Genomic DNA, 24367 nt, shown 5'->3' with positions numbered 1-24367 from the left:
GATTAATCAGGTCCCCTGGCTTAAGCCAAGCTGCACTGGTACCTGCGTCTGTGCACAATGTCACAAACAATGTCACAAATACCGTACTTGTGATAAACAAGCAAAAAGTTGATATGCACACGCACGGCCTGCTCTTTATTTCTTATTCTTTATTGAAGACAATGCAATTTTATCTTTATAAACCAGGCTAACATTTAGGGCTTGCTTCACACCTAGATGAATTGGCATGTGAAAAGGTGCCACGAATGTCTAGTTTGCTGCATGTACTTGCATGTAGAAGCAGAGGCATGGGATGCAACAAGCTGAGCACTACAGTGTGGTGCTAACACAGAGGGCACATATGCTCCTTAACAGCCAATAGGAACAACTGATAGGTATATGAATGCTTTTGGAGGGTGGGATAGTAACTAGCCACAGCTTCTAGGTAGTGTAGATCTTTGTAGTGTGTATCTTTGGCTTGCTGGCAATTCTATCAAAGTCCATCAAAAGCCTTGGAGTGTTCTTCGAAAACTCCTATATTCATATCTGTGATTATGTGTCCTGAACATGTCTGTTGAGAAGATTGCTATAATACCCATGCAACAAAAAGCCACATGATTCAGAGAAAGAGATCTGTGCTTTTGAATGAATATAATGATATGAAATGAGCCCAGCTGTGTGCATGTGATGCCACAGTAGTTATTTAGATGCATTTTGTTAGGATCGCATATATGCTTTTGCAGATAAATGTTCCAACATGCATGTATATGTATGTTGTTGTTGTTTAGTCATTTAGTCGTGTCCAACTCTTCATGACCCCATGGACCAGAGCACGCCAGGCACTCCTGTCTTCCACTGCCTCCCGCAGTTTGGTCAGACTCATGTTTGTAGCTTCGAGAACACTGTCCAACCATCTCGTCCTCTGTCGTCCCCTTCTCCTTGTGCCCTCCATCTTTCCCAGCATCAGGGTCTTTTCCAGGGAGTCTTCTCATGAGGTGGCCAAAGTACTGGAGCCTCAGCTTCAGGATCTGTCCTTCCAGTGAGCACTCAGGGCTGATTTCCTTAAGAATGGATAGGTTTGATCTTCTTGCAGTCTCCTCCAGCACCATAACTCAAAAGCATCAATTCTTCAGCAATCAGCCTTCTATATATATATGTATGTGAAAATGAAAAGATGGCTTTCACACATCCACAATACACAGCTTTATTCTGAGGATATGCTTCTCTCTGCCTTGTGCTTAACCATCTGCCCTACACATCTTTCAGAACTTGCAAAAATTTGGCAGGCTACAAAGATGATTTAAAATCCTTTTAAGTTTATGGAGACACAATCTACTTGAGGGTTGAACAATACTAATCCAATCCAGTCTGGTTCCCTGCTGTGCAAGGTATTGTCCAGTACTACAGGAATATCCTGGTGGAATGGACTTTACATGTCCCAAGGTTAGCTTTCAGCTGAGATTTCCTTTCAACTCTGCTTTTGCCATCTTCTCAAAGCCCCCACCCACCCCAGCAAGTCCTGCCCATCCTAAAAATAGCTAAAAACTGTTAGCACATTCTGAAAGACTCTAATGAATTGGCAAAACAAGGAACGAATGTTAACTCCCAAGCCTTCTGCTTTGCTTTAATAGATGATCAATATAAACAGCACACTAGTAGAGTTCTGTAGTGGACCAGCCGGGTTAGACATCCATGAGATTTTGGTATGATCGGGGGAGGGGGATGCAAAAGTAGTAAGATGACTGCAAGTACCTGAATAGTTAGGGAGATTCATTCATTCATTCACTGATTTGCTACATTTATATAATAGATTGCCATGTAAGTTACATGATAAAAGGAGGAAATAAGAAATGAAGCATATCCAGGGAACAGCGATTTCCACCTGTTGCATTAAGGTTGCATAAGGACCAAGTGGAACAGCACCAAAAAAAAGCACTTCTGGGATAGGGTAGGAGAAAACCAAGTGGCATTTGGATCCAGCCAAGGTCAGTGGGAAGGATAGGCCTTATTGTGTCACCTCTCAAAGCATGTCCCTTGTCATGCAATAGCTTGAGTTGAGGCAATGTGTTGCAATGAGGAAGCACTTCAACATTTCTCACTAACGTTAACAACAGCAATTTCTCACCAACATTCAAGAAGCATCACAAATGTTTAAGATAAGCGTTTCTAAATCAGAATTTGAGAGTGCTGTTGTGTTCGGGTTGTGCTTGTAGGTTTTCCATGGGCCTGTGTGAGAACTGGATACTGGACTGGATGGGTCACTGGCCTGACATAGCAGCACTGCTCTTATAGAATCATAGAATTGTGGCTTTGGAAGGGACCGTGAGGGATATCTGGTTCAACCATCTGCAAGGCAGGAATCTTTTTCCCAATGTGGGGCTCAAACCACGACTCTGAGATTAAGAGTCTCATGCTCTACTGGCTGATCTATGCTCAACCAACCATTATGTTCTTAATTTAGTTGATATATGGAATACTTTAGAAGTAGTATCAAAAATATCTTGATTATTAGAAATTTCATAGATAATGGACCATTACTAGCTAAAACCAAATAATCTCATCATGCATGGAACCCCCAGTGTGAGCTGAGATCTTTTTACACAGGCTGTATCTGTATGTTGCACCATCCCATCTTTTTTTGTGATGGACGTCCTTGATAGAGGACTTCCTGCTTGCTGAAGGTTTGTAAGAAGGAGCTCACCTCAATGCCCCACTACATGGGGGGGGGGACCTATATACAGTGGTACCTTGGGTTACATACGCTTCAGGTTACATACGCGTCAGGTTACAGACTCCGCTAACCCAGAAATAGTACCTCGGGTTAAGAACTTTGCTTCAGGATGTGAACAGAAATCATGCTCTGGCGGTGTGGCAGCAGCAGGAGGCCCCATTAGCTAAAGTGGTACCTTGGGTTAAGAACAGTTTCAGGTTAAGAACGGACCTCCCGAATGAATTAAGTACTTAACCTGAGGTACCACTGTACTAGGCTGGAACAAATCCATCACAAACAACAACAGCTACTACCACTCTTATCTATTGTCATAAAGGAAAGTAAATTTTATAGAGCAGGCTTTGGCCAAATAATGGAGAAACATCATGGATACTGTCCTGGTGACAATTAACAAGGTTTTCCAAACCCACTTAGGCTAAGCAAAATTTATACAGGAGATTACTGTTGGAACTACAGTGTTCTAGGAATGTATGTAGATCATATTTGTTGGACAAGTTCCAAGATTATAAATTTTTAGAATTAAATCCTTTATAAAACCAATGATATGATGGGTTATGTTTTACCACTAGGTCCATTGGCTGCATTATTCTGTTTTTTTGAGTTATGTAGTTCTTTGTGAAGAGATGGAAATGATTATCCATTTGTTAATAGCAGCACGAATGGCCATAAACTAGAAATAGAAAAAACAAACCCATCCCCCCATCACAGACTGGCTGTTAGAAGACTTAAGAGATTGTGTGTGTGTGTGTGTGTGTGTGTGTGTGTGACCAATGCCATCAGAGTAAAAGGAGGCAGGTGGGTGAATAATTGTTTTATGGAGAAATTGAGCCATTTCATAGCTATTTGGAATAATAAAGTAGAATATGCTGCCCAATATTATACTTGGAGTCATACAAGAGAATAATAAATTTTGGACCAACAACATTGATCTGTTGTTTTCCTCTTGTGGTCTGCTGTAGAAAATTGGACCACGTGGACCACGTGGATTTCTCATTTTGTGTTATCCTGTTGTTTAGAGATGGGTTTTTAAATACATACATACATACGTACGTACGTACATACATACATACATACATGCCACTCCTGGCATCAGAGAAGGGAACTGATTTGGAAAGCAGATGTAAATAGGTCTGATCGGCTGACTGGAGTTATAGTTCACACTAAATAAAGCCACTTCCTTGGGTTTTGGCCTGTGCTTTGCAAGATATGGTACTGTAATTACAGCTGCTCTTTATTTGAGAATCGTTGCAGGAGAAAAACAGCACCACACTAGCAGCCGAGCAATTCCCTGACACTGAGCTACAGCCATGTCACTCATGCCACTTTATGCTGAAATGTTTAATCCTTTGTTTTTATTGTTGGTGTTCCTGGGTTGGTTTGGGGGGCTTTAGATGCTGGCCAGTTTTCATTGGCTGCAGGGATTGTTATTGGAATGGCTGACAGCTGTCTGCCAGGCTGTCTGCAGAGCCTTCCTGTGCTCACTGCTGTTCAGCTTCACAGAGCTATTGTTCGCCTTGAGCCCTCCCTCCCCACTCCCTGCCTTAAAGCCTTTCCCAGCCATATCCTGATATGGTAAACCGCTTAAATTAGCTCCAGATTGCTCTGTTTATTTTGTGCAAGATAAGCGACAAAGTGCAGCCACAGCCGTCCACCTCAAATAAACTGAGGAGGAAAGAGAGGAGAGCAAGGTAATCTGGGTGACCAAATGCAGCAGTCCCCAAACAAGAAAGGCAAAACACAAAGCGTTAATATGCATAGATCATTTCCTCTCTCCCTCACAGTGCTGCTGTGCTGGAGAGCGTATTCTTGGAAGTAAGTGCAGACTAAATGCGGCACTTTATTTATTTTCAAGGCAGCATTCTCATATAGCTGGCAACCTTACTAGGAATCCCTGCTCATTTCCTTGTGTTTGTTTTTTTGTTTGCTTTCCCTGGAAAAGAAAATAGGGGAAAACCTTCTGTTGTCTATAATGATGTTTAAAAGCAGCCTCCCTCATATGCGTCAGTCTTGATAACAATCACCCTTACGCCTCTACTTCAGTAGGTTTTGCATTTCTGACTGTAAAAGTGTTTTCCACGCAGCTTGGAGTGTGTTAAGACTGCGAGACTCGGCTTTCTGAAGTTCTTACACAACATCTGGGAAAGTGCAGCAATAATGGCCTCATTTCCTCCATGGCCCTTTTGAAGGCATTACAAATATACATCTCAATTAGGTCCTTAACTTAAAAAAATAAAATAAAACGAAAAAACCCCCAGATGAGTAGATCCTGTTCCAAAAGAACAGACTGCTTCAAAAGGCATAAGGGGATGCCCAAACCGGGCATTCAAAATAAACTTCCTTCTCTGAATAAGAACACACAAATGTTCCAGCCACATTTTAGCAGGTTTTGACCCTCGGAATTCAGTATTCCATTCAGTAGACACAGGTTTTTGGCTACATTCCTAAATAAACTTGCATTGAAGCAAGTTCCAGTGAAACCGGTGGATCTTCCTTCCAAGAAAATGGTTGGCATCTGCAGATATTCTACATTAAAACAAAAACAAGCTTAACTATGTGTGACAGCCATTTGCTTTGTTCAAGACCTTGTGCAAGAATGTGACAGAAGGAAAACAAGGTTGCATTTTGAAAATATATTTTGCGTGTGTGGGGGAGCTTAGTTTTACAGTTATATAGAAATGTATATAGTGGATGTGGTGGTATTTGGAGTTGCTACAAACCTCATTCTTTATTTTACTCGCTGGTTCCTCCTAGGCTATGTGTTTAGGGCTGAGATACATGCATCCTTTTGTTAATCCTGCAGACTGTTCATTTTTATCTCAGGAGCACATTAAGGAATATTTTGAGGAGGAGTCTTTGTGCTCAGAAATGGCTTTTTACTTGCTATTTTCCAGAGCAGAGTAACCTTACCTTAACTGCTATTATAATTGAAAAAGTCAGCTCTCTGGAGTTAGCACGGTTATTATTCACCATATTTTATTTTCCTCTGAACATTGTGTGCACATAGTCCATACTGAATTACTCTCAGGTGACAGAAATCATGTGTCAGCATCTCTTATTCTTGGAATAGCTCGAAGTAGAAGAAATCAATTTTTTATTACTTCTGTTGCTGTGTTTATTAAAATGAGAAGGCTTCTTGGTTTGGTTCCATATTAAAACAGGAACTTTGAGATAAGGGGGGGGGCATAAGTACGTTCATGCACTCCACTAAGTTTAATTGACATTATAGTCAACACAGTAGTGTAGAGTTGGGAGGATTTGAAGGTCATTTACTAATAATTATTTGTACTGAGAGGGACTCCTACAGTCCAAACCAAGCCCTACATCATGGGTAGGCAAACTAAGGCCCGGGGGCCGGATCTGGCCCAATTGCCTTCTAAATCCAGCCTGCAGACGGTCCAGGAATCAGCGTGTTTTTACATGAGTGGAATGTGTGCTTTTATTTAAAATTCACCTCTGGGTTATTTGTGGGGCATAGAAATTCGTTCATCCCCCCCCCAAAAAAAAATAGTCCGGCCCCCCACAAGGTCTGAGGGACAGTGGACTGGCCCCCTGGTGAAAAATTTACTGACCCCTGCCCTACATGAATGCACAGTTAACTTTCGGGTTTCACTACTTGGTTAGATGGGGTTGCAGTATCCACCTGTTCTACAAAGAAAAGGAATCCTTCTGTTAGCTGAGGAATCTTTGATCTAGTAGAGGGCTCCACTAACAGTAGAGGAGGTGAGGCAGTTCCTGGAGATTCCTTCTTCAGATCTCTGTGCCACCACCCATGAAAGGGGCCGTTAACTCTCTGCAGCAGATTTCCAGGGGCCACAGAGATCTTACTCCCTTCTTCTGTTAGCAAAGGCATCCGCTGAATCAAAAGCCTGTCCGCACACAAAATGATTCAGTTTGTGGCTTCATATAAAAGGGCTAGATCACCTGTGATACTTCAGGTGTTACTGGACTACAACTCCCATCATCTTCCCATTGGCCTTGCTGTCTGAGCTGATGGGACCCATCGTCCCAACAACAAATGAAAGGTTACAGATTTCCCCATCCCTGTGCTAGGCAAATCTTTGAAGGACCTTCCAATGGTTGTGAGTTTAGTGGAACGGCTGTGCTCAATGGTGGTACATTTCCAGTGTTACCAGATTCCAGGGTAAAAAAAACCAAAAGCCAGTGGTCACAGTCATGACAAGTGTATACCTTTGCTGATCTGTATCTTTGACTACTTATGGAAAAGCTAATGCTAGACCTAAATGGATCTTGCAAAGATCCAGCAAAGGCAATTCTTACATCTAGAATAGAGACCGACAGAATACATTTAATTAGTGGTTAAGCAATCTTGCTTCATTTACATGATGCAGCTACCCAGATTAAGCTTTTCTTGACTGCGGTATTTGGATTTACTTTATAGGTTAATTAACACTTGCTTTTGTTTTTTGTTCATCCACCATGGTGAAGAGAAGCTTAGAATTGTAAGGTATTTGTATTTCAAACAACAGGGAATAGGATCAAATTACTTCAGGGGCACACAATGAGGAATTCATGGGGATTATGTCAGTACACACAACAGTGACCTAGCTAAGCATGGCTCCTTTCCTAATGTGAGCAGGCATGCTTCACGTTCTCTTAAGACACCTTTGAAGCTTTCTTACCTGCTCTCATTGGCATTTTATTATGGCCTGTCATCTTGAATCTAGTGTAAAATATCAAGGTGATTACCCAGCTAATGGCATCTTGACCACCAGCAATTATTTTGGAAAAGAACTTCCTTTTGACTTCATGTATGGTGGGTTGTGTGTGTGTGTGTGTTTTTGTGTGTGTGTGTGTGTGTTTTAAGAGAGAGAAACAGTCTGCAACCCAGTTTAAAAACCAATTTTACAATTCTAGTTTGTGGTTTTTAAGACCCCCAATTTTAAATATGTACCTCTGAATATTCTTAGCTTGTTGTGATATCCATGTACGCACATGGCACTGGATCATAGGAAGAGAGCACAAAGATTGTTTCATGAGCTCTTCAAATTCTTGCTGATTTAGTAATGTTGGTTTATTCCAGGTCAAGCATTCATTATTTTGCTGTCTTGCAGTTCTTAAAAGATGTTCATGCTGATAAGCCAGTTTATACTAGTTATCATTGTCTTGTCTGTAGCTTCATGGGCTCACACTGTACCAGGATATCTGGCAAGTCTTCAGATGGAACTGAGCAGAAATGGGGCTGCTTTTCTGCTTTATTGATTCATATAAGATCTTTAGCAAAGGCTAAAATTGAATCAAGGTCCTGATTCTCAAAAACCTTGTACTAATAAAGCAATTCTGAAGCAGTTCTAGGGACATGAGAAACATCTGTCCAAAGTTCATGAGTAATGATTTTTTTCAGCCAAAATTTTACATGAACTGCCTGAGTTCCCACTTTCAGTGCCTTGTTGTAGAGGAAATGAAAAGAAATCTGTTGCTCTTAGGTGAAGATTGGAGAGAAGTATGGAAGAAGCTTCCTACAAGCAGTGCAGATAATTTAATTATGTGCTCAAAAGTTTGCCATATGGACTATTTCCCTAGATTTGGAGGAAACAAAAGAAATAAGAAAAGGGAACTGGAGTGGGATAAAGTTGATCACTGTATTATTTTAGTTATCCAGACTTTGGAGGTAATTCCATCATGCAGCCTTCTACATGCCCGGTATTTTTCTTCTAATCATCAGGAAAATCAGCTGACTTGGATTTCCAATCCAGCTGTTGATTGCAGCTCTGAAGAATGGAGCTCCATTGCAGAAGTGTCCACTCTGTCTTTAATTGCAATTATGCATTTAGTACAGTGCTGCCTTGGGTTACATACGCTTCAGGTTACACACTCCGCTAACCCAGAAATAGTGCTTCAGGTTAAGAACTTTGCTTCAGGATGAGAATAGAAATCGTGTGGCGGTGGCGCAGCGGCAGCAGGAGGCCCCATTAGCTAAAGTGGTGCTTCAGGTTAAGAACAGTTTCAGGTTAAGAATGGACCTCCGGAACGAATTAAGTACTTAACCCGAGGTACCACTGTAATCACATATGTAGGACACACTTGACATATAGGAGTCCCCCCCCCCCTTTATATGAGTGTGTGAGGTGAAAATGTTTGGGACTGGCACGCGTGCCTGAAGCACAAATTGGTTAATCTCCCATAGATCTAAGGAGCCACATCAAAAGGAATTATGTCAATCTGGTTTACAAAGCGTAATGAAATTGTTCATGTTTATCTGTCCTGTTAATGTACTTACCGCTTGAGATACACTTGCACTTCCTTCAAGCCCTGAGATGCCATTAAGCACAATCAACTTTGGGGCCATGTTCAACATTCTTGGGCACACAGACCTCCCCACCACCCCCACCACCCCAGTAGAGGGAAATGTTCCATGTGCTCTTTGGCATTTCCAATAGCCTAGGAATCTGCGCTGTACTAAGTCAGTGCATTGGTCCATCTACCTCCGTACTGGCTGTGCTGACTGGCACATCTCGCTAAGGTTTCACACAGGAGTTTTTCCTTGTCTGGAGAGGTCATGAAATAGACCTCAGACCTTTCTGCGTGCAGAGCACTGTGTTCTGCCACTAAGCCACAGCCATGTTAGTTGCATTTCATTCTGACTGAAATAAATTAAAATGGAGGCATGTGTCCCCCCCCATTGATTTAAATGGGACCCAAGTGCAGCTAACTCAATCTGGATACAACCCAATGTATATCATTTTCATACAGATGAATGAGAAGCTTCAGCCTCCATGGAGATCCACTGCAAATGTTGCAGACACTGGATCAGAACCTGCAAGACACTTACTTTTGTAGACTAGTCTACCAAAGTACTGCTGATTGGTTTACCCATACTTGTTTTTAACTCGGTGGCTGGACATGTCACGTAATGGCGCATACATGTGTGTCAGTCATCAAATCATCGCCACCAGATTCTTCATAACACTCGATATCAGGCACAGTCCTTTTCAATGGAGGTGGCTTGCTCACTCAGCTCAGAATCATCAAGTGATGAGAAAACAAGAATATTCATGAGTTTGTTGTCCTGAAAATGGTTTCTTACCCTTGCATTACAATAAAGCTGATAGGACTGAAACATTATCAATTATTTTGCCTGAAATGACTTCGATATTGTTAATCCTTTGGCCCTGGACTCTAATCTCTTCATGAGTTTAAAGTTTCAAGACAATCCAGGATGTCTGGTGGACTCACATATTGCTAAGGATGTCTAGAAAACTGGTCAGAAATAAGCCATGTTGTATTGTTGCATGGTTATAGTACAAATCTGTAGCCGAAGCACTGATCAATATAGTTGTCAGGTCCTGGAAGCCAACTTTAGGTTGCAAGATTACATATTGAAGAAGTGAACCTCCAAAACAGTATTATCAAAAATCTGTTCTACCCACAGAACAAGCTACACATTCATTACTTGCCAAACTTGGCAAGGTGATGGAGATCTAGGACTAGATCTTCCATTTCTATATTTTTGGTTCAGAGAGTACCACCTCTTGTAGAACAAATCCTGAAAATGGTAGAAGAATCTCAAAGGCCTATATTCTGTGTTTATTTTCTGGATTTCATACACAAGGCAGTAAAGTACAGTGGTACCTCGGGTTACATACGCTTCAGGTTACAGACTCCGCTAACCCAGAAATAGTGCTTCAGGTTAAGAACTTTGCTTCAGGATGAGAACAGAAATCGTGCTCTGGCGGCGCGGCAGCAGCAGGAGGCCCCATTAGCTAAAGTGGTGCTTCAGGTTAAGAACCGTTTCAGGTTAAGAACGGACCTCCGGAACGAATTGAGTACTTAACCTAAGGTACCACTGTAAAGAGGATGTTCTTAGAGGATTTCTTTCTCCTTTGTGACATAATGATGGTGCATAGGATCCTGAAGGTTGCTGGGCCCAAGACTTTAGGCCGTTGATGATTTGCAGAAAGTCAGCTCTGAATCCAACCTTTTTGTCTAGACAATGTGTGTATATAAGCCACACTGGGTGTTACCATAGAAGAGGCATTTCTCTTACGTTAGAGAGCATGGGAATGCTTGTTTTAAATGATGCTTGAAGCCTGCACATTCATAAGTAGTCACATAAATAATAGGTTTTAAAAATGTATATCTATGTTTGCTGCCCAGTTAATTAGGAACACCTTTTCAGTCAATTAAAAGGTTTTAGAATTGGTTAATCAATCAGTTGATCAAACATTGCAGCCCTACTCACAACCCACCCACTTCAGAACAAAATAATATTGGTCTTTACCCTCTCTGTTTAATGAGCATTAAATTGCAACAGAACACTTCATTACTGTATGATTTTTCTCCAGTAACAAAGAGAAACAGTATTTACTGATGTTTATAAAACTTGAAAGCAGAGCAGTGCAGAGCCAGAAGAAGGTAGAAGTCTATCCCAGTGGGAGGTATCTCACAAGTGAATATGATCTCTTAATAGGTTATTGTTAAGTTGTGGGCGAACATATCAGACGACACAGCGATTCTTCCAAAGCAGCTCTTTATTTGTAAGCTGGAACAGAACTGAACTGAGGAGCTCAGACAGCCTGCTTATATAGAGCTCCACTAGAATGCAACAGTAACCATTTTCTGTAACTAGCCAATCACTGAATGTCACTTTCGATCCTTCATTTGCATACAAACTAGCCAATCACTGAACGTCACTTTCGATCCTTCATTTGCATCTACAGTATCCCCCTGCTGGCCCAGGGTGAGAACTTCAGTACATAACAGTTATCTTTAAAAAATGGGAGTGCTGGGATCTTGGAAGTGAATTTTTTTTTTAAACAAATACACATTTCAGAGTGAAATCATTCAAATTATGCATAAGTACCAGTGTGATGTAACAGTGAGAGTGTTGGACTATGACCTGGGAGACCAGAGTTTGAATCCCCACTCAACCATGAAACTCGCTGGGCCAGACACTGTTTCTTAGCCTGACCTACCTCACAAGGTTGTTGTGAAGATTAATGGGGAGGGGGAACTTTGGAGGCAAAGGAGGTATATAAGTGTAATAAAGAAATAAGTATAATGATGATGGGGATAGTTGTAATGCATATGCTGGGGCAGGTCATTGGTCCATCTAACCCAATATTGTCTACTCTGATTGGCAGTGGGTCTCCAAAGTCAGTCAGGAATTTCTCCCAGTACCTGCTACCTGACACTTTAACCTGAATTGCCAATTCTTGTTCTTTGCCATTAAATTATGGGCACTCCTTATTAAGATACAGTCCTCTACACCCTGCTTATAAATGTTAGTCAGATTTGTTAGCTATGAAATTTTGTCGAATAAAAAACAACAACAACCCTGTAGCAGATGATGGCGTGGGGTGTTGTAAACAAAATCTGTCCCTTTTCCCTTATGGGGTATCCAAGAGCCCGTATACTGTAGAGTCCTTATGTGGGTTCCCTATTGGTAGGAGAAAATAACAGAGGCCAACCAGAGAATATTGAGAAGCAAAGCAGCTCGTAAGCCTGATCTTTATTGAACTGTTGCAATAGGGAGCTCACCCCGTCGCGGGGATTCGAACCGCTGACCTTCTGATCGGCAAGTCCTAGACTCTGTGGTTTAACCCACAGCGCCACCCGCGTCACTCCCGGGTTTCTTCATACTTACCGCTTAATATGTTTCAGATAATGGGGGCCAAACGTTGGCAGGTGGAAACAACTGGCCATTAAGAGGAAGAAAATGGACACTGTGGGAAGGCGGAGTGAGAGGAGTGGGATTTGTTGCAAGTCCTTTACTGAAACGGAAGGGAGTGGAAAGTCATGACCTTATCCACATTTCTGATTGGCTGCCAACCCTGGTGAAGCTCGCTGGAGGGTCTACAAATGGCACAAAGCGTCTAGATGGTTTTGATGTCTGGAGAACAATCAGGTAACCTCTGTTTTAGTAGGACATTATCCCCCTCTCCATGGTGCATTATGGGCAACCAAGATGTTGCTGGGGGTAAAATCCTTGTTTGCCATTTTTTAAAAAAAGTAAACGTCTTTAAAAATGTGGTCAGATTTTCTTTTAATGGATTTATTAACTAGCAGAAGTGGGGCAACTAAACTTAATCAAGCTAGCAGACTCAAGCAGCAAACATTTTGTATGACGCCTTGTTCAAAAATCCATGATCTTCCAGGTCCTGAGAAATAATTTATCACTTGAGTGTTTGCTGCTATAAGCGGATTTGATTAAATGAATGATAACCCAGCTGTTTGTAACAGAAAAATTAATGCAACCCTGATGCATGTCCACTGTGTAATCCATCAGAAACTTTCCTGCCAATAGTCTGATTAAGTCAAATTACTCATGGGCAAGTTTTCACCTTCTAAATTTTCCCTGTAGAATTTCCTCCCCCCTCCCCCCTTTGCAATCTAACCAGAATTCCCCAGAGTCCTGGGTGTTTTAACAGTGTAAACAGATACATTCTTGCATGGTTGAAAAGTAACTGGTTTTCAATATCACAGAGTAAACAAGATGGAGAGAGGTGATAATTGCTTCATTAAGCTATCAGCAATGCAGAAAGCGGTTTGCAGTCTTACATAGTTTCAGCAGGGGTATTTTATTGAAACTATAATGGCTGGGTTTTTAATAGATTGGATTAAGCTGTCTGAGTTTTAAAAGTACAAGGGTGCACAGAATTATTGGTAGACCCCCCATGGAAGAAAAAACATCTGCAGCAATTACAGTTTTGCAACAGACAGAGTACATGAAATTGACCACAGTCTCCTCCTTGCTTGACTCTGCCATGCATCAGTTCCTTACAACAGCTTTCTATTAGAGCTATTTAAACTATTTTTGCCTGCCTGGGGTGATGTTTTTATTATTCTATCTGGTTGGACAGGCATCTCCAGAGATGTTGTGGATATTGAATATCTTCCTGTGTTGGAACAAAGGGTTTTACTGCAGGAACCATTGGGTATTCTCCAGCAATCTGATTCTGTGAACTTTCCCAAGTGCTGCAGACCAACCAGGGTTTTGGTTGGACAAGGCATTCTTAATAAAGTTGAAAGCATAGCACTCAATTTCCTTTATAAAGTTTTTTTTCCCCCTAGCTGCAGCTAGTACAAAATGTTTTCACCCTCCTCTTGGTGAATGCAGATTGCTGGGGGCATTAAAAACCTGCTCCCTACTGGTTGCAATGACTACCTGTCAGTTTCCAGGCATAATTCATGGTACTAATTATGTTGCACAAAGCCCTATATATCTAGGGAGCTGGGTACATTGTACAACATTTCCCTCCCACATGACACCCTTCTCCCATAAAATTAAGAGAGGCCCTGATCCACTTCCCATGAGGACAAATTTGTTGACTTAGGCAACTGTATTTTTCTTTAGGGTGCTGCAACATTATGTTGTATCAAAGTACTTTCTAATCAGAGTAGATCCATTTACATTAATGAACCGAAGTTAGTCATACCAATTAACTTCAGTGGGTCTACTCTGAGTAGGACTAGCATTGGACACAACCCTTTGAAACGCTTCCCCAAAAAAGGCCTCCTGAGCTCCTACCTTTAGTCATTTTGGCTGAGAGCCAAAGAAGTCATACTTAGAACAGACCAATTGAAATAAATGAGCTAAAGTCCCATGATTTTATTGTATTTTATAATAATTTTTCAAATTGTAACAACAAATTTTCCACAAATCTTAATTGAACAATTTATATATCCATATTTCTCCCCTCCCCCCTCTTTGGCTTCCCCAATATTTCCGTATTGATTTATTAAATTCTATACCCTGCTCGTTTTACCTCTTATATAATTGGGAAAGTTTAGTCAAAACGTGCCAATGGGTCCAAATCTTTATACTGTCTTTTTATATGGTTTATAAATGGTTCCCACTCCTTTTTGAAATCCATGTTGTCTCTCTCATGTATCCTCCCTGTCAGCTTAGCCAGTTCCTATGATTTTAAATGAGTCTACTCTGTATATGATTAACATTTGGTATCACCAGAAAGCAAGTGAAAACCATTTTGTTTTACATTATTTTTATTGCTAGTTTTATGTCTTCTTGTTTTATTGTGTGGTAAATGTTTTCTAAATATCTTGCATTGACTTACTGTGTTTTATAACTATTGGGTAGCTAAAAAGAATGTTGTTCTTTGCAGCCCTAGCTTGATTTCAAGACACAGCTGCAAAGGATCTGCAAAGCCATAGCTCAAGCCACTCCTGCAAAGGAACAGTTTTTGTTTGTAGGCATGACTTGAAATCAACCCACATATGCAAAGGAATAATTGGGAGTGGACTTTCCTTTGATGTTCTGCCTTCTGGCCTCATGTTTACATTGGACTATTGACTGGTAGGTGGCCCTGCACATCTATCCAAGTGGGAAGTTGGTGGTGGAAAGTTCAGTCTGGCTCAGTTCCCCTTCTCTGAACTAAGTTCCACTCAGAATAAAAAGGTAAAGGACCCCTGACCATTAGGTAGGTCCAGTTGCAGATGACTCTGGGATTGCGGTGCTCATCTCGCTTTACTGGCCAAGTGAGCCAGCATAAAGCTTCCGGGTCATGTGGCCAGCATGACTAAGCCGCTTCTGGCAAACCAGAGCAGGGCACGGAAATGTCGTTTACCTTCCCACCAGAGCGGTACCTGTTTATCTACTTGCACTTTGATGTACTTTCGAACTGCTAGGTTGGCAGGAGCAGGGACCAAGCAATGGGAGCTCACCCTGTTGCAGGAATTCGAACCACTGACCTTCTGATTGGCAAGCCCTAGGCTCTGTGGTTTAGACCACAGCGCCACCCGCGTCCCTTTTTCCACTCAGAGTAGACCAGTTTAAGTTAGTTATGCCCATTAATTTCAGCGGGTTTGCTCTCTGTATGACTAACCCATTAATGCGAATCCTTTGAGTTTCCACTTTGTGTGAAGAAAAGCCTTGTGTAACATCTAATAGTGGCCATGTGCAAGCAGAACAGACTTCCACTTGTGCAATGAGATTTCCTCTTCCCCTCCTTCACCCTCCTTATGCACCCCAAATCTCTGGTTGATTGGCTCTCTTCAGCAGATTTGGTTGGAGCTGCAGGGTGGGGAGGAGAAAGGAAAAAGCGAAGTCCTGATGGCTGAATAAAAGCCCACTTCCCCAATGTTGGATTTTGCCAATGTACGCATTCCTGAAATGCATAACTAAAATTAATTGGGCTCCTGATTACTCTGAGTGTAACTTAGTTCAGGGTTGGGGAACTGAATCCAGCCTGAACTCCCCACCACCACGGATCACTTTCCTAGATGGGAAGGGCCACCCACTTGTCAATCATGTGATGGTAACCATGAAACCAGGAGGCAGAGCTTCAAAGGAAAGTGTGCTCCCAATTCTTCTTTTCTTCTTCTGGCTTGGTTTTGGTACAGGACAAACAATATCCTGTTTAAATTTCTGAGCAGCTTTGCACACTTAATTAGTTAACAGACTTCCTTTTTTCTTGAGAGAATCGCAAAAGGAATGATTGAAATAGCTGGGCTAGGATTCTGTTAAACTGTAGAAAGAAATTTAATGCCTTTCCTAATAAACTTTATTCTAGTGAAGGCGAACCTTCCCCCAGAACGGAGCTGCTTCATAACATAGACCCGATTTTTGTGGATTCGTCTCCATGTAAGTCTACCATTATTAATTCCTGGAACTTTTGGACAGGTCCTTGAGGCCCAGTTGGGGGGCTGGGGGTTCCCCTATCAATGTAGTTTTTATTTTTCTCTCTGGGTGAAGAATTTAAATCAGGCTGGACACCAGCCATTCTGCCACTATGCCATAAAGTGTTGCAGTGATCTCATCTTCAGAGCACGGTTAACTACACTCTAAATCATTCCCAGAGTCTGTTGCGTTCTCTCGTGCTCCAAAGTTGCTCATATGTAAATCATAATGCAGCCCAGAGTGTAGAGCTGTTGACAGATAACCACATGCTCCAGGTACATAGTGGGGCACCATGCCAAGGACCAAAATGCCCCCAGCCCTGAAAAGTGGCGGTTATCTTCCGATAGCTGGGGATATACATGCACATGCCGTTTTCTTGTACAATAAAGCTCTCTTGTTAACCTAGCAGATAGAGAGAAAGGAGGGGGGCTCTAGTTCCTACGTGGCTGTGAAGTTCCAAGTCCCATGGCTGCTTTCATGCTGTAATCATGAGAGATGGGAAGCTTTGCCAATTCTGCTTCTCCACTTAAACACTGTCTGTTTTACAACTCTGCCCAGCTATTCCCCCCCCCCCTTTTTTTCCTTTTTGTTATTTTGCCAGAGACTAAGCTTTTCAATGTGGGGATTGTTTAAGAAGATTTTCATTGGAACATATCCTTTTTACACTCTCTCTAAGTTCCTTAATGAAATTACTATGTAATAACAAAGGGGTGTCCAAAACCACAGATGGCAGCCCTCCTCGCGTGGTTCTCCCCAGGCTTTGTGACTCTGCCTGCGGCCTTGCACGGTCCCTTTCAGGCTCCCCCAGCCCCCGCAAAGTTGAAAGTCGAGGAAGCAAAAGAGTGGACTGGGGTTGCACTCTGTGGGAGCCTGGGCTTCGCGTTCTTTGCTGCCCTTTTGCCTGTAGCAATTGAAGACAAGTGGCACAGGGGACAAGCAGTTGCGCATGTGTGTGCGGGAGAGTAGGAGAGGGAGAGGAGAGAAGGCAGAAATAAAATGAAGTGTGGCTCAGGGCCAGGACAAAAAGCATACATCCTCCTAAGTCATACAGCCTCCAAGCATGTATTTTAGCCCTTCTAGTTCTGCATAAAGTTTTATGAAGTTTTGCCAGGTGGGACTTGCTGGCACACTCTGCCTGGCCTGGAAGCCACATGCTGCACAACTTCCCTTGGCTGTATGGGGCCTTCTCCGGGTTCTTTGGGGGCTGTGTTTTGCAAGGGCTGCCTTAAATAGTTTGCTGCAGGTGACAGCTGCTGTTCCAAGAAAACTTGACACAGATGTCATAGGCTGGCTAGACCCAGAGGAATGGTGGGAGCACCAGCTGGGGAACCCCCTGGGAAGAAGAGGTGTCGGAAGCTGAACAGATAAAAGGGTTTAGTGAGCAGGGACAGTCTGTGGCAAAGCTGGAGCAGGAGAAGAGGGAGGCCAAGAGGCAGAGATGAGTCAGACTGATGAAGAAGCCAAGGTATCTCCCACTCTTGCTGTGACAAATTCCCTTCTCCCCTGGTCTCCCAGAACCAGAAGAGGTATGAAGAGGGAGGAGCAGAGACAGACTCATCAAGAGAGTCTCAGATTGTTTGGGAAGGACCTAGAGGAGCAGGAGTCTTAGACAGCTATGGGAAGGTGGGGGTCTTCAGCCTCCGCAACTGTCTTGGTAGGCAAGTGTTATTGTGCTCGTTAGGCCTGGTTCCCCTGAGCAAGCCTTGTTTCTTCTAATAAAGAATTAACCTCACATACTCCATGTGATTTATTGCTGGCTGGTTCCCTGACAAAAGCTGCAAATGAGTCATTTGTGACCTGCCCCCCCCCCATATTTTGTGTATTGTATTTATATCCAACCTTCACCCCCTTCTGTAGAATGCAAGGTAGCATCTATAGAGTTTGTAAGCAGTCTCATCCATACCCTGACCCAGGGCCGGATTTAGGTTTGATGAGGCCCTAAGCTACTGAAGGTAATGGGGCCCTTTATATGTCCAGCTGTCCTTTGTCAGCAACAAATTGTTGTTGTTGTTTTGTGTTGAATATATATTACATGGTAATTTATGGACCTAATAGGTATCTAAAGCCATTTGCACATAACAAAATATGTAATTTATCAAAGTAATTGTTAAACTGAAATACAATTAAGAAGAGGTATATTAATAGTGAAATACAATTAAAGGTAAAGGGACCCCTGACCGTTAGGTCCAGTCGCGGATGATTCTGGTCACCAACTGGCCAAGGGAGTTGGTGTACAGCTTCCGGGTCATGTGGCCAGCATGACTAAGCCGCTTCTGGCAAACCAGAGCAGCGCACAGAAATGCCGTTTACCTTCCTGCCGGAGCGGTACCTATTTATCTACTTGCACTTTGACGTGCTTTCGAACTGCTAGGTTGGCAGGAGCAGGGACCGAGCAACGGGAGCTCACCCCGTCGCGGGGATTCGAACCGCTGACCTTCTGATTGGCAAGCCCTAGGCTCTGTGGTTTAGACCACAGTGCCACTTGCGTCCCTGAAATACAATTAAGAAGAAGTATATTGGGGGGGGGGGCAAGAGAGTGGTGCCCGCCTAAGCTATAGCATGTTTAGCTTATACATAAATCTGACACTGCCCTGACCAGACCTAGATCTTCTTAGCTTCATCTAGGTTGTTGCATCATGTGCCTTTAGAGTATTGTCTACATTGACTGCCAGCAGATCTTTAGGATTTCAGGCAGGGGTCTCTTCCAGCCCCACCTCTGAGAGTAAGAAAGAGATGGGTTCCAAGCCACAAGGAATGGCCTTCAGGAAGTGTTTAGCCGTACCACCTAGCAGTTTGAAAGTTATACAGTAATTTTGGATTTGATACCTGCCTAAAGCAGCTTCTTCTCTGTACAGAAGTAACATGAGTACATGTTCCATTATTGGCTGGGTCATCACTCCGAGCTGGCTGGTTCTAATCCTGGCTGTTCCAACTTCTCTCAAAAGAATCCTGTCTATTGGTTCCCATTATGAATGTCACTTTCTAACGCAGCTCCTCTTCTGAAATCCATATTCTGTGGTGCTAGTTGAACCCAGATGAGTTGACAGTTGACAGTGATTTCATCGTTGTAAACAGCTTAGAGCCATTTTGGCATATGAGGGGTGTGTGTGTGTGTGTGTGTGTGTGGATGTTTCTTCCCTACACCTCCCTGTCCCAATTTTGGGACATCTCAAGGCAATGAGAGTTTCTGTATGAATAGCATTCTGTATGAATAGCGCTTGACACTTAAGAAAAGCAACAACCCAGCAAAACATCACAAAAATGCATCATCTTTATTTATGCACCCAGCTGACATCATCTGTCATTCTTTAGGTTCTCTTGCATCAACATCTGCTACCCAGGCCATCCTTTCCACCTTTTTCTTACTACAGGAGAATGTAGGAGCAGTCGGGCCCGAGACTTGTATTCACTGGGATTTTTTGACACTTTTACAACAATGCCTTCTATTATAAGGATTCTCTGCATTATTTGTTCACTCTGCTTTAAGAAAATTATTGCATGCAAAGCTAACAGAGCTTAAGCAATGAGTGCCCAGCAGCACTTACCTGGTTTGCCAGCATGGGTGTCACTCCATCTTACTAGGAGGGGCTAGTCTGGCACAGTGAGGATGCATTGCTGGGAGCACCGGATTTGTTCTGCCAAGGCGTCTGCACTGTGATGATCTCCCAGCTGCGTGCATCACCTCTTCCAGTAAGCTGCAGTGACACCCATGTCAGGAGGCCAGGTAAGCATGGCTGCTTCTCACATTCATGAATTCCAGTCATGAGGAAAGAAAACAGCTTTGTACGTGGCATCTGGATCTCAGTGCCATAGTGAGGGCCATAGCTTAGTTGCAGACCCTCAGCTATGCATACAGAAGGTGCTAGGTTCATTCCCCAGTATCTCTCAGTAGGGTTGGGGGAGAACGTGGTTTGAAATCCTGGAGAGTCACTGCCACCCAGTGTAGGCAATATTGATCCAGAGGTAACAATGGTTTGGCACAGTTTAAGGCAGCTCCCCATGTTCTTTTGCACTGGCCCTCTGTCCATGCAAAAGAAAATGGAGGCTTTGATTCTGCCTTCTCACCAAACAGATGGTTGAGAGTGTGTTGGGCAAATTCTGTCCTGCGTGAGTCTTTTTGGTACAGGGGAATATGTGCACAGCTACAGTCTGTGCCAGTGTTTACTCCTGTTGGACTGAGACAAAGGTGTGTGAAGCAACATCACTTTAAAACACATTGTACACAGAAAATATCTGTGGAACTCATTTTAAAACTGAAAAATAAGTATACCTTCAAAATTTCTCCTCGACTTGCAATCTTTCTAGTCAAATGCAACTCATCAACCATGTATGTATGGTGGCCTGCCAGGACCATAGCAGCCCCGTTTGTTTGCAGCCCCAGACTGGTACTGAAAATTGCAACTTTCTCAAGTCCCTTCTGGGAGCGCATACATGGCAGGTAGTCTGCATTCAGTTTAGTAGATCAAAAGTTTTGAAGGCTGCTTTGGGTGAAAATTGAAGGAACCAGTTGCTTTGCATTACACACTTTATTGTTCTAATTTTAGCCATAATAATTTAGCAGGTTTTTTTAAAAGACTGTTTTTGGAAAACATATTAGGATGTTAGCAACTCAGGCTATTAGAAGCATACGTCATGGTCATAGTTCTCAGAATAGTCAACCTATTTTCAGATTATGAGTCTGAGCATCACAGCTCTTGAATAGTTCAGTAGGCTTTTTTACAGACACTCAAAAATCACTGTCTCAACACAGACTTGCCCTCCACAGTTGCAATGGCAGATTTCTGGAAGGAAGATTATTTGCGCCAAGTAGAATACATGTAGGTTCAAGCTCACCACAGAAAATGATAGATCTGGGAACAATTTTACTGAGCATGAGTGTTGCTAACCTCTCGGAATAACTTGCACCTTTTCCTCTGATGTTTCTGCCCATTTCTGAACAGTAGGGGGGAGGTGAAGAAAGAACATAATAACATGGGAAGTACTCAGCTATGATATATGTTCCATTCAGAGATATTGACCTCTATGCATTATGTCTGCTTTTGAGGGTCAAACTAGACGTGACAGTGGCAGCTTCATTCTGCCCTGTTGACTCAGGAGCATAGGAACCTGTAAATGCACAGGAGAAATCCATAGGAGGGGGGGACACCCTGTAACCACTAGGACTGAGGATCCCCTCAAAGGACCTTCCACAGAGACACCCGCTAAAGTGCCTGTCAGGAGCAGGTCAGCAATAAATCACATGGAGTAAGTGAAGTTAAATCTTTATTAGAACAAACTAGGGCTGTTTAGTAGTGTCAGGCCTAATGAGCACAGCAACTCTTCTTGGTAATCAGTACACCAAACTGGCTCCCTCTTGAACCTCCCATGTGTTGGAAAAGACACAGGTCTCTGGCTTCTTGTGCCTGAACCTTGTTTCACTTTCTTGCTGTGTTGACTGTTGCTTGACCTTGCCTCTGGGTTACCTCTTGGACTGATACCCTCTGTTTGACCTTGGCTTATTTGGTCACTGCTGGGCCCCCATATCATCATTTCTTGGTGAGTTTTTTGGGCAGGAGACTTGGACCTTCCTGAATTGGGATCCTATTACCTAAGGGCACCTGCTGGAGCATGATAGGAGACTGTAATTACTTGGAAAGTTCTCCTGTAGGAGCTCCATTGGGAAAGAATAGGAGCTGTGCCAAGGCATAGTGCTTTCAGTGGAACTGCTGCAGGAGATCTTCCCATAGGTTTGTGCCTTAAAACCCAATAGCAGTTATTGTACATGCTCCTTATCAGTTTGTACAACAGGGTTCATTGAGCCTTCTTTTCTCTCTCCAATAGTCTGGTCCAGACTACTTTTCAAAGTTTTAAAAATGCAATGGGACAAAGTTCTGGAGAAAATAAGCCATGCTAAACACATGCTATCGCTTGTGGACATGTACCCTCTGAGACTCAACAATGCCACACTGAATAAGGAGTCAGTGTCTACAGCAGGGATCAGCAAACTTTTTCAGCAGGGGGCAAGTCCACTGTCCCTCAGACCTTGTGCGGGGCCGGACTATATTTTTGGGGGGAAATGAACAAATTCCTATGCCCCACAAATAACCCAGAGATGCATTTTAAATAAAAGGACACATTATACTCATGTAAGAACATGCTGATTCCCGGACCATCCACGGGCTGGATTTAGAAGGCGATTGGGCCAGATCTGGCCCCCAGGCCTTAGTATGCCTACCCATGGTCTAGAGACACACAAATCACTTCCCTCCCTTAATTAATAACCTACCTTTGCATATTCTCTTGGCATTCTGCTTAATATTTTCATATGAAATTTCAAACGGAACACTTAATAAAAAAAGCATGTAATTCCCTAATGAATATGCTAATTGAATTTGCCATATAAAAGAATAAAACCACATAATAAGTATATGTTTCAAATTAAGTGCACTTATGTGCACTGGGGAAAGTATTGCGAAATGTACAATATCATACACATTTGTTATAACTTTGCATCGTTTCTTTAAAAACAGCTCTCCAAGTTATTGATGGCTTGGCAGCTGTGAGGATGACGTCAGCTCTTCCATTGTGAAGCCTCTGCTTTCTTTTAGATAGTCTTATGGCATTTCATCAAGTTTCGGTGATTCAGCTGAATTAAAAACCAACTGGCTTTGAGTCAAAATTCCCTTAACTGCTAAACCAAACATATTCCTGACCACATAGCCAATGCTAGATGCCCTGTCTCATAGCAGCACTGAAACTCTATATCCTATTGTAGGCAATTGTTATTTTTCAGAATCTGAACTGAATGACCTAGAGAAAGTAATGGAACAATTGGAACTAAGGGTTCTTAGCCAAAGTCTGTCAATATATTTCCTTACTTGTCATGGTCATTCATTAATAAAACATGAGATATTCACCACCTTGGCAAGACAGACATTCTTTTTATCATCTTGGAGAGAAAAAGGCAGGGTTGTATCAGATGCTTCAAAGGACTGACTTTCAAACTTTTTTTTTTTTAAGGTGTTGCTAGGTAGAGAGATGTCAATGTAAAGCTCTTTCACCATTGCTCAAAATGCTATGCATTCTGCAAATGGATAAACTGAAATACAGTGGCCTGCTTGCCTACTGGTTGTAGTTGGGTTATGGTTGTGCTTGCTTGAAGGCATTGACCCAGAGCATAGAAATTAAGAGGCACTTGGTCTGAGCCAATTTAATCAAAATCTGATATTTTTAAGGACATTACTTGGTACATTCTACTAATAACTGCCGAAACAAATAGCTGCAGGGAACAGCCATACCTCGGTATGAATCTGACAACCACACAGCACTCATTTAATTCATAATAATTTATTATATGCACAGAAACAGTGTTAAAGGTACATGTGCAATATTAAAAGCTCCCTGATTAAAAATAACAATAGTGAGCTTTAACTATCCATAGTTTCATAGCCTCAGTGCACAGCTTGGCTTTCAGTTTGACTGAGCAACTGATGGCAGGGTGTGTGAGCTGATTTATTTGATCCGTGAAGGCGTTTGTGAGTGCTCTGAACCTTACCACTAAATGCATAGAGTTCTCTCCTGATCGCAGTGGGATTCTGTGACTTGTGAATTATACCGTGTACCACTGGTGTGCCACATTTCAGTCTTGGTGGTGCGCTGTCACTTTCAACAACCTCCATTGCCTTTCACTGGTATTCCTTTCTAGCAGAGTGTGCAGTCTAGCAAAGTTTTCTACATTGTTCTACAAAATTGTATGTCACATTTGTGGATACCTGCACAATATCTGTGCTCTGTTGAATTGGTGCCATAATTTATGATGGAATTGCCCGTATCATTTTTAAGTAATACTTTATGGTGTGTGGATATTTGGTTTATAATAAATCACCTTTGAATTCCAGTGACATTATATATTGCGTCTGCAAGGAACACCAGAAGAATTTGTCTTTATTATGGGACAGTTAACTCCTAGGGGCCCCATTTTTCACCAGGGCTAAAAAGATTCTTTTGACTTATTACATAGCCAAATTGATTTGTGCCATTCATACTTCTTTTCACCACTGGGAAAATATGAATTTGCATAA

At 42.4% G+C, this 24367-nt stretch overlaps 1 protein-coding gene across 1 annotated transcript in view; it reads left to right on the top strand.

Annotated features, from left to right (window-relative positions):
• Positions 1-24367, top strand: part of ARSB (arylsulfatase B) — a 68552-nt gene that overhangs the window by 22252 nt on the left and 21933 nt on the right. The window contains exons 5-6 of the mRNA XM_083404080.1: positions 12332-12575; positions 16201-16271. Coding sequence (XP_083260206.1) covers positions 12332-12575; positions 16201-16271 — 315 coding nt within the window. The remainder of the gene's footprint in view (positions 1-12331; positions 12576-16200; positions 16272-24367) is intronic.

Source organism: Podarcis tiliguerta (assembly GCF_965153285.1).
Source record: "Podarcis tiliguerta genome assembly, chromosome: 11".
NCBI lineage: Eukaryota > Metazoa > Chordata > Lepidosauria > Squamata > Lacertidae > Podarcis > Podarcis tiliguerta.
The sequence above is the reverse complement of the archived record's forward strand: the minus strand, read 5'-3'. Positions and strand labels throughout refer to the sequence as shown.